Below are 13,468 nucleotides of genomic sequence, written 5' to 3' on the forward strand. Positions count from 1 at the left end.
ACAGGTGGGGACACTGAGAGTACACTACTACTATCCTCATTATGGTCCCAGCTGGTGCCGATCACAGCGCCGGCAGGGAACCATAATGAGGGCAGCGTTCAGCACCGGCCCTTGAGAACAGCGAGATTCCCAGGCGCCGGTATGTGTCACATGGATGACACAAGGATGTCATCCGTATGGTACGTTTTGTGGACCGTGACGGTCCGCAAAAACACACTGAGGTGTGCACAGACCCATTCAACTGAATGGGTCTGCTTGTGTCAGTGTCTCCGGTACGTGTGGAAACTGTCACCACTCGTACCGGATATACTGATGTGTGAAAAAGCCCTGATTGTGTATAGATTAAAGCAGGATCAGACTATGCTGGAATTTTGGTAGTCTGTAACCATGGAGACACATTGAAATGCATGGGAGCTCTTGTCACAAAATAGAAGCATATTTTTAAATCTAAACTGGTTATTTATTTTTTTATTGGAAATGCTTTAGACAGGTAAAAACTAATATTAAAAATGTGCATATAAAAAATTCAGTATAGACGCAGTATAAGCAGAAAGCTGTCAATCAGCAGTGGGGTACGGCCTAGTCAGAGCTCATGAATACAGAGGACGCTCATCATTGAGAGGACTAGCACAGCTGCAGCAGAAAGAATTGTTTTTAGCAACACCACAGCAATAAGTCCAGTATGTGATCCAGCGCTGGAATCAAGGTCTTTGTCCTTATTTTATCTGCCCCGATCAAGCACCATAAACCTGTGACAGACTCCCCTTAAAGCAAAAAACTATGTAAAATTATTTTTTTTGTATTTCATAAATCTCTAGAAAATATAAGCTATTTAAAGGGTTGTATGAGATTAGACAAAAATGTAGCTCCTTTCTCCCAGAAACAGCGCCACTCTTGTCCATATGTGGTATTGCAGCTCAGCTCCGTGCATCCATCCATCCATTCTGTCTAGAAAAAAAAAATACTAGGAAAGAAGATAAAATAAATAAAATAATTTTCAATTAATGAATGCCTCAGAGTAAGGGTCCCCATACATATTAGACTAATGGTGGCTGACACGCTAATGTGTATGGGGGCACGCCACAATTTATTGCTGGGAGGGATATCAATCCGGCATGTCTCATTTCAACTGCCAATCCTTTTGTTCACTCTAAGACGACACAGGAGCGCTTGGCTGAATAAGCTGCTGTGTAAGGGAGAGACAGTCGAAATGGCTGCTGCCTGTACGATTGGTGAAAGCATCGTTTACCCGACAGATCTCATGTGTATGGCCAGATTTTAGGAGTAATCATACTGCTAGATAGTAGTAAACGACCATTGCTAAAAACACTATCTTGCTATGTAAACAGGCTGCCGATCACCCGACGAATGAGCAAAATGCTCGTTCATCAAGTAAAATGATTTTTTTAAGCAGCATAAAAAATCATCATTCTCGGCGGCGCATCATCTGGTGTAAATATGACTTGTACTTCAGAGAAATATGGCAGCCTGTGTGCACTGAGCGATGTAGTATACATCGCTCAGTGCACACCATTTGCTTTGGTCTGCCTGTGTAAACAGGCATTCAAATGACCGCAAGTTGGTAAAAGTGCCGCCGGTCAGTCTGTGTAAATGAACCCTTAGTCTTTTCTGTTAAAAGGAACCTGTTATTTAAAAAACACTATTAACCTACAGATGTGGGGTTAATCTGCTGATTATAGCGTTCTAAAACCATGCGGCTGCTGCACTGAAAGCCCCGCTGCCAGAAGGAAATTAACTTTATTCCTCCCGGTTTTCAGTCATAAAGGTGTGGTCTGTGCGGCTTTATTCCCCACTCAGTAGGTAATAAGAGGTGGATGTAACCACACCCTGGCACTGACTGACAGCCAGCTCTGTACTGATACACTTCTGAGCCAGCTGTCAGTCTGTGCCGAGGCATGGTTACAGCCGCAGCTCGCTATGTACTGAAATGTCTGAAGCCGCACCGGACCTCAAAGACTGAAAGCCGGAGGCGGAGGTTGCACGGCTTTAGAACGCTTTTAACCTGCTGATTAACCACATTTCTTATCTGCAGGTTAATTGTCTTTGAGGACATGACAGGTTCCCTTTAAGTGCTATCTTTTTTTGTTAATTTTTTAGGCTCTGTTCTCATTGAGTCATCCATCCATTTTTTTTCTTTCTTGATGTGATAAACACTGGGGGAGGACAGGGTACCTATTGGAAGAATTGATAGTTTTCTATGAGACCGTATTATATCAGTCTATTGAATAACTGGCTGGCAATGTATTTGGCTGCCATGACATTTCTGGCAAGGTTAACAATTATCATTCATAAAGTCCTCAACGCCAAATCTTTTTTTTTTTTGTTATGCAGTTATAAAGGGTGACAAATGAATTTGGGCACACAGCAGACAAAAATGTGCAATGCCCAGTTTATTTGGCAAAATAAAATTCCTGAGCTCACTGACAGCCACCCCCAATGCTATCTTATGAAATATCTGTATGACTTGTCTACAGATAATATCAGCTGGATTTTCCACTCAAATATTCCTCCTATAGTTTGAAAAATATTAATAAAAATGATTGTTATACCAACATAATCCTCCAACCAATGTGTCCAGGATAATAAAGGGCCAGGAATGCGTGAAGACCCGTTTAGATGAGTCAAAAATTGGCGAACAAGCATTCATAGGAACACTAGTTCTTGATTATCCTCCAGCGTAAAAATGATGGCGATAACCCATCAAACCAGCAAAATGTTCAATTGTTCGGTGATTGAATCATTTATGCTGGTATATCAATTATATTTATTAACAGACATCGCCCTGTGAAATCAGATGATATGCAGCCAATAACCTAATGCTATATCAATGGGGGTGGGGGATTTTTGTGATTGTCCTATTCCCATCATTTTTTGTCGGCTTCTGTAAACAGTCAAGTAAACCAAAGCCAAATGACTTGTTTATAGTAGATCTGCAGTCATTTAACAGCTTAAAATGGATCAGTTAAATAGATGTCTGCACATTGTAAGGGCACAGTCAGACATCAGTATAAATCAGACCAAGATACGACCGCAATGCACGGACTGGCTGGCAGTTCTCCCGATCTGAGAATGACAGCTTCATGTATTTCTATGCAACTATCATGCTCGGGTCGGGAGAGCCGCCAGCCAGTCCAAGCATTGCGGTCCGATCTCGGTCCGATTTATACAGCTGTCTGACTGCGTCGTAAAGGTGATCACTTACACTGATATCCACACAAGTTTTGAAATGAAAAGCTTTAAAGGGGTGGTCTATTGATTTTCATCCTAAAAGTCTATTTATTTCAATAACATATTTATTTTTTAATATGGTTTATTTAAGAAGTCCCTACCATTCTCTCTCTAAGCTAACTGCTTTATTTTATTACACAGAGCCAAAGCCTCTGTTCCTATCATGAAATGAAATTACATTAGTGATGTCCATTTCAGGGGCTGGGCTACTCCCTGCTGTACTGAGCATATGATGGTTGTCAATTCCTACATGTTCTCAGTATGAGATCCCTTCTTATTGTGCAATATTCTTGTTAGTGCACAGTGACAGTGCGCTCCCTCAACAGCTCCAATTAGAAGTGACGGCCCGGCAACAAAGTGCACTGTCCTTGTACATTGTAAGGAGATAAACCTGGTATGCAGAGAGCAATCTCTTCCTCAAAAGTGACATCTGTTTTGGTTGTGGGTCTGGTCTCTGCTCGCTGGGGTCTCTTCTTACAATGTGCACTGATAGTGCGCTCTGTTGCTGGCTCGTCACTTCTAAATAGTGCCGGTGAGGAATTGCACTGTGCATTAAAAGTAATATTGCACAGTGGAAAGAGAGCTCATACTAAGCATACGTCAGTATTGACAACCGATGCATGCTCAGTAAAGGAGGGACTCGCCCAGCTCCTGAATCGGATCTTACAGATGACGCTTTGTTTCAGGGTGGGAGCAAAGGGTGCGACAGTGAATTGTGGCTTTTTAAACGATGCGTCATCAAAATGGAAATAGGTTAAAAAGTAGAATAAAGCAATTAGATTAGGGAGGGAAGGTTAAAGACTTTTTGCTTATACCACATTAGAAAAAACTATTATCATCTTAAAATAAACAGAGAGACATTTAGGATGAAAATCAATATTAGTTTCAGACCAACCCTCTAAGGATGATGCCAGTTGCTGTAATGCAAATTATTGTATTATGAGAACAAAATGTGCAAGATATGGTTGACCCATATGCAAACTGCATCTTAATCAGCAAAAGTATGAATCTTGTAATTATTGCCTAGGAAGAAAGCAGGCAACTATGCTGAGCAGCAGATACATACGTAGTGTATTTGTAATATTCATACCAAAATAATGTACAATAATGTAAAATGATTGACATCAGAAACCATTTGGAACCAGTTAATTATAGTCACTGGGGTCCATCAAGGTATGTGCCATGGATTGGATCAATGTAAATACTACCCCAAGGCAGAGCAGATATGTCGAATGAGTGCAATGGTCCTCAAGTATCTCCACACTAAAATTGGGTTACATAGTAAAGGGGTTTTCCTGGATTTTAAATAGATTATTGATCCCTGGGTCCACCACTGATCAGCAGAATAAAAGGGGCTTTGGCACTTCTTGAAGTGACTTTTCTGCAGTACCCAAAATAAAATGTGGCTCTGCCAAGTATTACAGGTTGACCTGGATCAGTTGAGTTTACTCAAGAAGCTCCAGCAAGTGCCAATGCACAGTGATTGCAAGAGAGGTTGCAGAGGTTGATCATAAATTGATAGCCTACCCTAAAAACAGGCTATTAATGTAAAAGCCCAGAAAACCCCAGCTACATTACCTTCTGTTAGAGGGGACTTGTCCACCAAAACTTGCAATCAACTTTCAGCAGATATTGTATCAAGGCTGCACAATTTCAGTGGATTGCCCCATTGTAAAAGTTGTGGCCAACACATCTAATTGAATATCAGGAGATTCAGGACACCAGATTTTACTGCTTTGAAGCAATCAATGGTTGACTGAGATATTCAGTTGTGTGCAGAGGTTTTAGGTAGGTGTGGAAATAATGCTGCAGAGTAAGAATTTATTTTTATCAGTTATCAAAATGGGAAATAAATGAACATAAGAGAAATCTAAATCAAATCAATATTTGGTGTGACCGACATATTTATGAAACACCGGGCAAATAATGATCAACTCCACTGTTGTACCAAGCAGATGACGTAATTCTTCTTCCACCAACAGTATTATTCATTGATGTGATGAAGTCTACAAATAATTGGAAAGAAGGAAAGGGGAAAGCTGCATATACATCAATAAGGAGACATATGAAACATCATGTCCCATCCTTAAACACCAGGGTTACCTCATTAGGTAACAAGCAGACTGTATAGGGTTTGGTGGTGGCTCGTAACCTTTATTGCTGGGGGACCAAACCATTCTTAAGACCCCTATACACATTAGACTAAGGTCAGCCGAACCTGCCCTTATCAAACCCGCCAGTCTAATGTGTATGGAGGCCCCTGACAGATGACTGCCGGGGAAGTTATGGATCTGGCATGTCCACTTTCAGACTGCTGATCCTTTTGTTACCCATGTTATAAGTTGTAACCAAAGATGTCTGTCAGCAGCTCTCTCTCAGAGAACATAAGAGTGCTCATCAGAGCTAGTGCTCCTGTGTATGGGAGAGCAGGACGAGACAGCTGCCGGCCAAGCCATCGCTATCTAAAATGTGTGGGGTGTTTTAGTCCACCAAGAGATCAATCAATTTATACCCCGAGCATTCTGTTTTTTATTTAGTGACCAAATAAGGTCCCCACCTAGATGAAAAAGAGAAAGAAGCCAGTTCCATTTTAGTGTAAAATACAACAAATTATTCTGGCAATACTCTTCTGTCCTACAAGGCATGAGAAGGAGGAAACAAACACTAAATTAAGTCATACTCATAGTGAAATGTGGGGGCAACATAAATAAAAACTAAAACATAACTCTTCATTGCTTTGATTTGAACCTCATGTTCAAGGTTGGTCTGGACCACCAGACTGGTGGACGTTCCTCTGGAGTGTCCAGGCTGTGACTCAAAAAGATGCCCAAAGTTCTAGCAGAAAACAAGACCATTTGGAGGTGACTTTGGAGACAATCATTAGGGTCTTTTTCACATGGGAGAATTCATAAATATACAATTAGACTTGACTGATGATATGTCCTTTGTATACAATGATGACAACAAGGATATTATTTACTTAAAATTGGATGTGCACATCCAGTGTCGGACTGGAGTGCCAAGGGCCCACCAGTAACATCAACTCCAGGACCCCACTTTTCAGCTACATGCAAATATGACTTTATCATCATTCACAAAATTCCACAGCAATAAACTGAGTTGATTGTTAAATGAATAAGATGCTGCCTTTGTCTGTATATGGTGAATCAAGTGTACTGTGCCAAGCACTGCTCATTCCTGCACAGGGGCCCACCGGAGGATTTTCCTGTTCTCCTGTGGGCCAGTCCAAGCCTGTGCACATCTTCTGTATAGATGGAGGCTTGGTCTTTTCTCTGGTGAGATCTACTCTGAAACAGCTCATGTTACAAAAGTGGTCTAAATTCGTTCTCATAGCAGAATGTTATGTTTTTTTCTAAAATTGCATTTTAAAGTATGAAATCTCTTTCAGAAAATGATGAGTTTCATATGCAGTCACACTAACTATCCGATCAGATTCCACATCTATTGCCAAAAGTACAAATTTCGCAAACACTGTGGTTTAGGCTGAGCAGTTGGTTGTAAATAATATGTCATGGTCATTACAGACAACTTATAGAAATAGACAATAAAAAATTGTAATTCTTTTCACAATCTGTATGTACAAATAGAAGATAAAGCATGTCCATTCCAGTCTCATTGTATAAAAAATCATCGTCATTAATACTGCCAAAAAAAAAAAGTAGTTTCCTGTACGGGAAAAAAACGCTATTCTACAAAAGCTTTCTGGCGGGTCGAGAAATATAAAGTGCTTTCAATTAGTCCCTTGTCGTAACATATACTTTCTTCATGGTTTTCTGTCCTTGTAAGGATGGGAGGTCTTAGTCATAGCAGAATACTGTGTCCATCGTTCTGCGTAATTCAGTAATAATCTGAATCTTCGCCATCAGCGTCGTCTTCTTGTAACTGGTTACGGAATTTTGGCAGAGTCAGTCCAGTCACGTTCATTTGATCTAAAGGATTGAAAGAGCAGACGCTGCACTTTAGTAAGTTTGTACATTTTTCTGCTAGAAAAAAAACACTCAAAGTCTGAAAAAAAAAGCTCAGATCATTTTTTAAGGTGGTAGAAAAACAAAAAGAGCTATACTTCAACCCCAGTTAATGATTTGCTGAGTGGGGTTTCCTGCATGGTGTGATGAACCAGAAAGCAAACACCAGCAGGGACCCAAAAACAAGACCATTGGTACAGGACTGCCTGGGGATTGGTGGAAGCAATTATTATTGCTTCTTTTGTTTTTATTTATGCCAATAGGAGTTTTTTTTAAATGATAGGCCTGTCAATCCTTTTAAAGGAAATATGTCAGCAGGTTTTTGTTATTTAATCCGAGAGCAGCATGATGTAAGGGTAGAGACCCTGATTTCAGGAATGTGCCACTTGCTCAGCAGCTTGTTATAGTTTCAATATAATCAGTGTTTTATCAGCAGGAGATTATCACTGCTCAACTAGGTGTCACATGCCAGGCAGTCCAGCTAATTTGTGTAACCCCGCCCCCACCACTGATTAGCAGCTGGCTGACTATGTACAGTGTACACAGGAAGCTGCCAATCAGGTGTGTGGGCGGGGTTCTACTGAGCTCAGCATTCAGAGCACTACTAGATAACCAAAGTAAATGGAGATTTTATCAAAACTCCACCAAGCAGCCCAGTAAGTGATACATCACTGGAATCAGGGTCTTAGGCCCTACATCATGCTACTCTCAGATTCCATAGCACAAGACTGGTGACAGATTCCCTTTGGGAAGCAAAAAACAATATATACAAAAATTCTTCTTCAGTTTGAAAACGTCAATACATTTCATTTCAATGTGACAATGGAATGGTAAAGTGCGGTAAAAAACTACAGAAAAATTTAACAAAGTATGTACCCCCCTGTAGTAAAGGTTCAAACTTATCCATTGCTATGGGTTCCCACTTTACACCTTCCAATATATGGCTTGTCATGCAACTGGAAAAGATAAGACATTCAGTGTCTATAAGCCAATCAGAATAACCAGGTGTGTCCTCTACAATTCTAACTGGTGAAGAGCAACTAACAGACATTTTGTTCTTCTAAAATGTCCTTTTCAGATGGATACCAGCCACATTATACAACCCTCCAAACAACAAATTGTGTGGAAATTCTTAGCATTTCATTTATGGGCATCTTCTAAATGTCTTTACTTGAAATGCTCCTGTGCTATTCTTCCATTAAGAGAATGAACGTTACACAGAAACGGATAAAAAAAACTTAAATTATCAGATCCATCAAGCACCCCCGGCTTTCTATTTTCACCAGAATCCATAACTCAAGTATGAACATAACTTTATAAGTTATTGAACAGTTACTCAATTAATCATATTTAGTTTCCAGGTGATCCATAGGTAGCTATTATAACCTCTATGTGCACTAGTAACACTGCCTATGTCGTCACACGTACCTGGTGTAAGCACCGTCAGGGTGGCTCCTGCCATAACTTCTCCTATCTTGTTTTTGGCAAAGCAACGATAAATTCCCTCATCTGTAACACGGACGGATTGTATCTGAAGCCATCCAGTCACTTCATACTTCTGGGGACCTCCTCTAAACTAGAAATGGAAAACAACATATAATTAATTTGAGGGAGAAGGTTGGATATGTTTGTTAAACTTCTTTAATGTATGGTCTACAGACAATGAGAAACCCATGGTATTCAGACAGAAAGTTACTTAGGGGTTGTCTCATGAAGACTATCTCTATTCACTAGGGATCCCAATCTGTGAGTCAGAAGGTAGATCTGTAAGAGTATCTCCTGCTCGCATGTACCCTCTACTCATGAATTACATTGCCATTAGACAGTCATTCATCTGTAGAAGGCCATCCATAGACAGCTGTTTTTGGATATATGACCATTGTCAGTACAAAGTAGGGTACTGGTTGGCATGATTGGCATGAGATGCCTTGGTTGCTACTTTGCTCTGGGGGTGTATTGGTTTTCAATGAGGAAACGCAGCTGGTGTGTGAAAACCTATGTACAGGCTATGTTTTATGGGAAAAAGAAAACTTTCCTCCAGAATTCCCAAAGTCCCATAAGTGTCAATCCAACAGTTGATCCTCTTCATTGAGAGCTTGTACCCTCCAAGAAATGCTACTTTATAATTATATATTTTTTCACCCAATAACTCCTTCCTGACATAGGACATAATATGTGAGCCCACTCCATACTGGGTGTGAGCTGCTGGGTTCAACAATTGGCATCCGATCCACCTCCAACAGCTAGCTTCGATCAATGAATGGTGTCATTGTAAACTACAATTTGTCCTGCAAAAAAACAAGTCCTCATACGGCTTTGTCAACGGAAAAATGTAAAAGTTATGACTCTTGGAAGAAGAGGAGGAAAAAACAAAAATGGAAAAGGAAAAATATCAATTGATTGGATTAATGGGATTCTAAATCCAAATAGGATATCACTTACGACAGGGCTTAAAAAAAGCTGTGGTAAAGGAATAGCAGAAACGGCGAAGAATAGGGAGCAGAGATGTAGGTAGATAAATAATCAGTTCTGACCACCTTTGCAGGACTATCTCATAGCTCCCCTGGCTTCTTATCTAAACGGACAATATACCTGATAGTAATTAACAGGAAGAAATTACTAATAATGTGAAATGTATTCAGTTTCTAACATTCAAAATAGCATTTTAGCTTTTCTATATAAATGAAGGGTTGGCGCCCGGTTTGCTTTCCACGTTACCCTTTTCATGTTAATCCCTCCTTTGGCATGAAATTTAGCTCAATGAATCAAAGTTTTGGATTTTAACTTATACATGAATTACCTTAAAAAAAGTTAATAAGGCTTCCTCAAAATGTGCAGTGCTGTTTCCACTCCGTTTGGCTTTGTGACATGTTCTCCCAGTAATGCTCAATTGAACGTTTAATGCTCTGATAAACTCCAGACATTAAAATATACTAAAGAAAAAGATATGTTGGAGCTTCACAGCGTCCTATATAGTGCAACTCTGGAAAGGACACTCTACACTGTGTTAGGGTGGTAAGACTGGGCAATTGTCCAGGACCTCCACTCCTTTGGGAGCCCCCAGCATCCACAGCAGGAACTTCATTGATAATAACATTATCAGTGAAACTTCCGATGTGCAAACTGCCTTAGGACCAATATGACATCACGATCATGTGACCAGTCATGTGACCGTTATGTCACCACATGTCTTGCACTCTGCGGGACTTCGGAACCTTTGGTGACATGACGATCATGAGACTGTGATGTCACCACAGGCCCTGAACTCTGTGGGAGTCACAAGGTCTGAAGAGAAGATGGACTTGTGGTGTGTGTGTCTCTGTGTGTGTGTCTCTGTGTGTGTCTCTGTGTATGTGTGTGTCTCTGTGTCTGTATGTCTCTCTGTGTGTGTCTCTGTGTATGTGTCTATCTCTGTGTGTGTCTCTGTGTATGTGTCTGTCTCTCTGTGTCTGTCTCTCTGTGTGTGTCTCTGTGTATGTGTGTGTCTCTGTGTATGTGTGTGTCTCTGTGTCTGTATGTCTCTCTGTGTGTGTCTCTGTGTCTGTATGTCTCTCTGTGTGTGTCTCTGTGTATGTGTCTGTATCTCTGTGTGTGTGTCTGTCTCTCTGTGTGTGTCTCTGTGTGTGTGTCTGTCTCTCTGTGTGTGTCTCTGTGTATGTGTGTGTCTATGTGTGTGTGTCTCTGTGTGTGTCTCTGTGTATGTGTCTGTCTCTCTGTGTCTGTCTTTCTGTGTGTGTCTCTGTGTATGTGTGTGTCTCTGTGTATGTGTGTGTCTCTGTGTCTGTATGTCTCTCTGTGTGTGTCTCTGTGTCTGTATGTCTCTCTGTGTGTGTCTCTGTGTATGTGTCTGTATCTCTGTGTGTGTCTCTGTGTGTGTGTCTGTCTCTCTGTGTGTGTCTCTGTGTGTGTGTCTGTCTCTCTGTGTGTGTCTCTGTGTATGTGTGTGTCTATGTGTGTGTGTCTCTGTGTGTGTCTCTGTGTATGTGTCTGTCTCTCTGTGTCTGTCTCTCTGTGTGTGTCTCTGTGTATGTGTCTGTCTCTCTGTGTGTATCTCTGTGTATGTGTGTGTCTATGTGTGTGTGTCTCTCGCTGTCTCTCTGTGTGTGTCTCTCTCTGTTTCTGTGTGTGTCTATGTGTGTGTGTCTCTCGCTGTCTCTCTGTGTGTGTCTCTCTCTGTCTCTGTGTGTGTGTGTGTATCTCTGTGTGTGTGTCTCTGTGTGTGTGTCTCTATCTCTCTGTGTGTGTATCGCTGTGTATGTGTGTTTGTGTGTGTCTGTCTGTCTCTGTGTGTGTATTTGTGTGTGTGGTTGAACCTAGAATGCTTGGCCTGCTGGCAGCTCTCTGCAGCCCATACAGATTGATACCTGGATTTTAACAGCCATCATGTGCCTCTAACAGCCGCAGGTGGAGTGGAGCTCCACCATGGCTTTTAACCCGTTAAATGGTGCTGTCAATCTCTGACAGCAGCATTTAACACATGCTGGCTTGGGGTTGTTCCACCCACCCATCAGCACGCCCGTGATATGATAGCGGGGCACCAATCAGTGGTCATGACTGCAGGGGTCTGCTGAAGATCGTGATTTCTCCTATACATAGAAGAAATCAGCATTTCGCAGCTTTAAGTCCCCTAAGGGGACTAACAAATACAATAAAAATATGATAAAAATTGAAAAAAAAAGTTTTTAAGAATATGAAAAAAATAAAAAACACAAAAGTTCAAAACACCCCATTTTGCCCTATTAAAAATAAAACAATAAAAAAATACACATATTTGGTATTGCTGCATATTGAAAAGTTTGCAAAAGAAAGACAAAAGAGCATTACAGTAATGATAAGCACACCGATCTGTATATATAACAACATTTTTATTGAGAGACTTTTACGCACATCAATTAACCCTAGAATGCATACCTGGGGCCTCGCAGGCCCGCCCTGTTGTTTTCTATTTTCTGCAAGATTACTTTAGTTAGAATTTTGAAGCTCTAGGTATTCCTCAGGTATATAGTTGTTTGTCATTTTTGTTTGAGTTATTCCATGTTATTTGCACACGGGCCTAAAAGGCCCCAGGTATGTGAAAAAGTAGATTTTTATGGTCATGCGTTCTAGGGTTAAAAACCAAAATATCCACAACATTGACATCCATAAGTATAAATATGCATTATACAATATACAGTGGTGGCCAAAAGTATTGGCACCCCTGCAATTCTGTCAGATAATACTCAGTTTCTTCCTGAAAATGATTGCAATCACAAACTCTTTGGTATTATTATCTTCATTTAATTTGTCTTCAATGAAAAAACACAAAAAGAATTGTCCTAAAGCCAAATTGGATATAATTCCACACCAAACCTAAAAAAGGGGGTGGACAAAAGTATTGGCACTGTTTGAAAAATCATGTGATGCTTCTCTAATTCGTGTAATTAACAGCACCTGTAACTTACCTGTGGCACCTAACAGGTGTTGGCAATAACTAAATCACACTTGCAGCCAATTAACATGGATTAAAGTTGACTCAACCTCTGTCCTGTGTCCTTGTGTGTACCACATCGAGCATGGAGAAAAGAAAGAAGACCAAAGAACTGTCTGAGGACTTGAGAAACCAAATTGTGAGGAAGCATGAGCAATCTCAAGGCTACAAGTCCATCTCCAAAGACCTGAATGTTCCTGTGTCTTCCATGCGCAGTGTCATCAAGAAGTTTAAAGCCCATGGCACTGTGGCTAACCTCCCTAGATGTGGACGGAAAAGAAAAATTGACGAGAGATTTCAACGCAAGATGGTGGATAAAGAACCTCGACTAACATCCAAACAAGTTCAAGCTGCCCTGCAGTCCGAGGGTACAACAGTGTCAACCCGTACTATCCATCGGCGTCTGAATGAAAAGGGACTGTATGGTAGGATACCCAGGAAGACCCCACTTCTTACCCCGAAACATAAAAAAGCCAGGCTGGAGTTTTCCAAAAATTACCTGAGAAAGCCTAAAACGTTTTGGAAGAATGTTCTCTGGTCAGAAGAGACAAAAGTAGAGCTTTCTGGGAAAAAGCATCAACATAGAGTGTACAGGAAAAAAAAAAGAGGCATTCAAAGAAAAGAACACGGTCCCTACAGTCAAACATGGCGGAGGTTCCCTGATGTTTTGGGGTTGCTTTGCTGCCTCTGGCACTGGACTGCTTGACCGTGTGCATGGCATTATGAAGTCTGAAGACTACCAACAAATTTTGCAGCATAATGTAGG

General features: G+C 40.9%; 1 protein-coding gene across 1 annotated transcript in view; it reads right to left on the bottom strand.

Moving 5' to 3' along the window:
• Window positions 1-1,694: 1,694 nt before the first annotated feature.
• KAZALD1 (Kazal type serine peptidase inhibitor domain 1) overlaps window positions 1,695-13,468 on the bottom strand; it is a 95,840-nt gene continuing 84,066 nt past the window's right edge. The window contains exons 4-5 of the mRNA XM_073685290.1: window positions 8,664-8,811; window positions 1,695-7,199 (exon numbers count right to left, since the gene is read on the bottom strand). Coding sequence (XP_073541391.1) covers window positions 7,108-7,199; window positions 8,664-8,811 — 240 coding nt within the window. The 3' untranslated portion in view covers window positions 1,695-7,107. The remainder of the gene's footprint in view (window positions 7,200-8,663; window positions 8,812-13,468) is intronic.

Source organism: Phyllobates terribilis, unplaced genomic scaffold (genome assembly GCF_046119375.1).
Source record: "Phyllobates terribilis strain yellow unplaced genomic scaffold, ASM4611937v1 Scaffold_5__5_contigs__length_657084704, whole genome shotgun sequence".
Lineage (NCBI taxonomy): Eukaryota > Metazoa > Chordata > Amphibia > Anura > Dendrobatidae > Phyllobates > Phyllobates terribilis.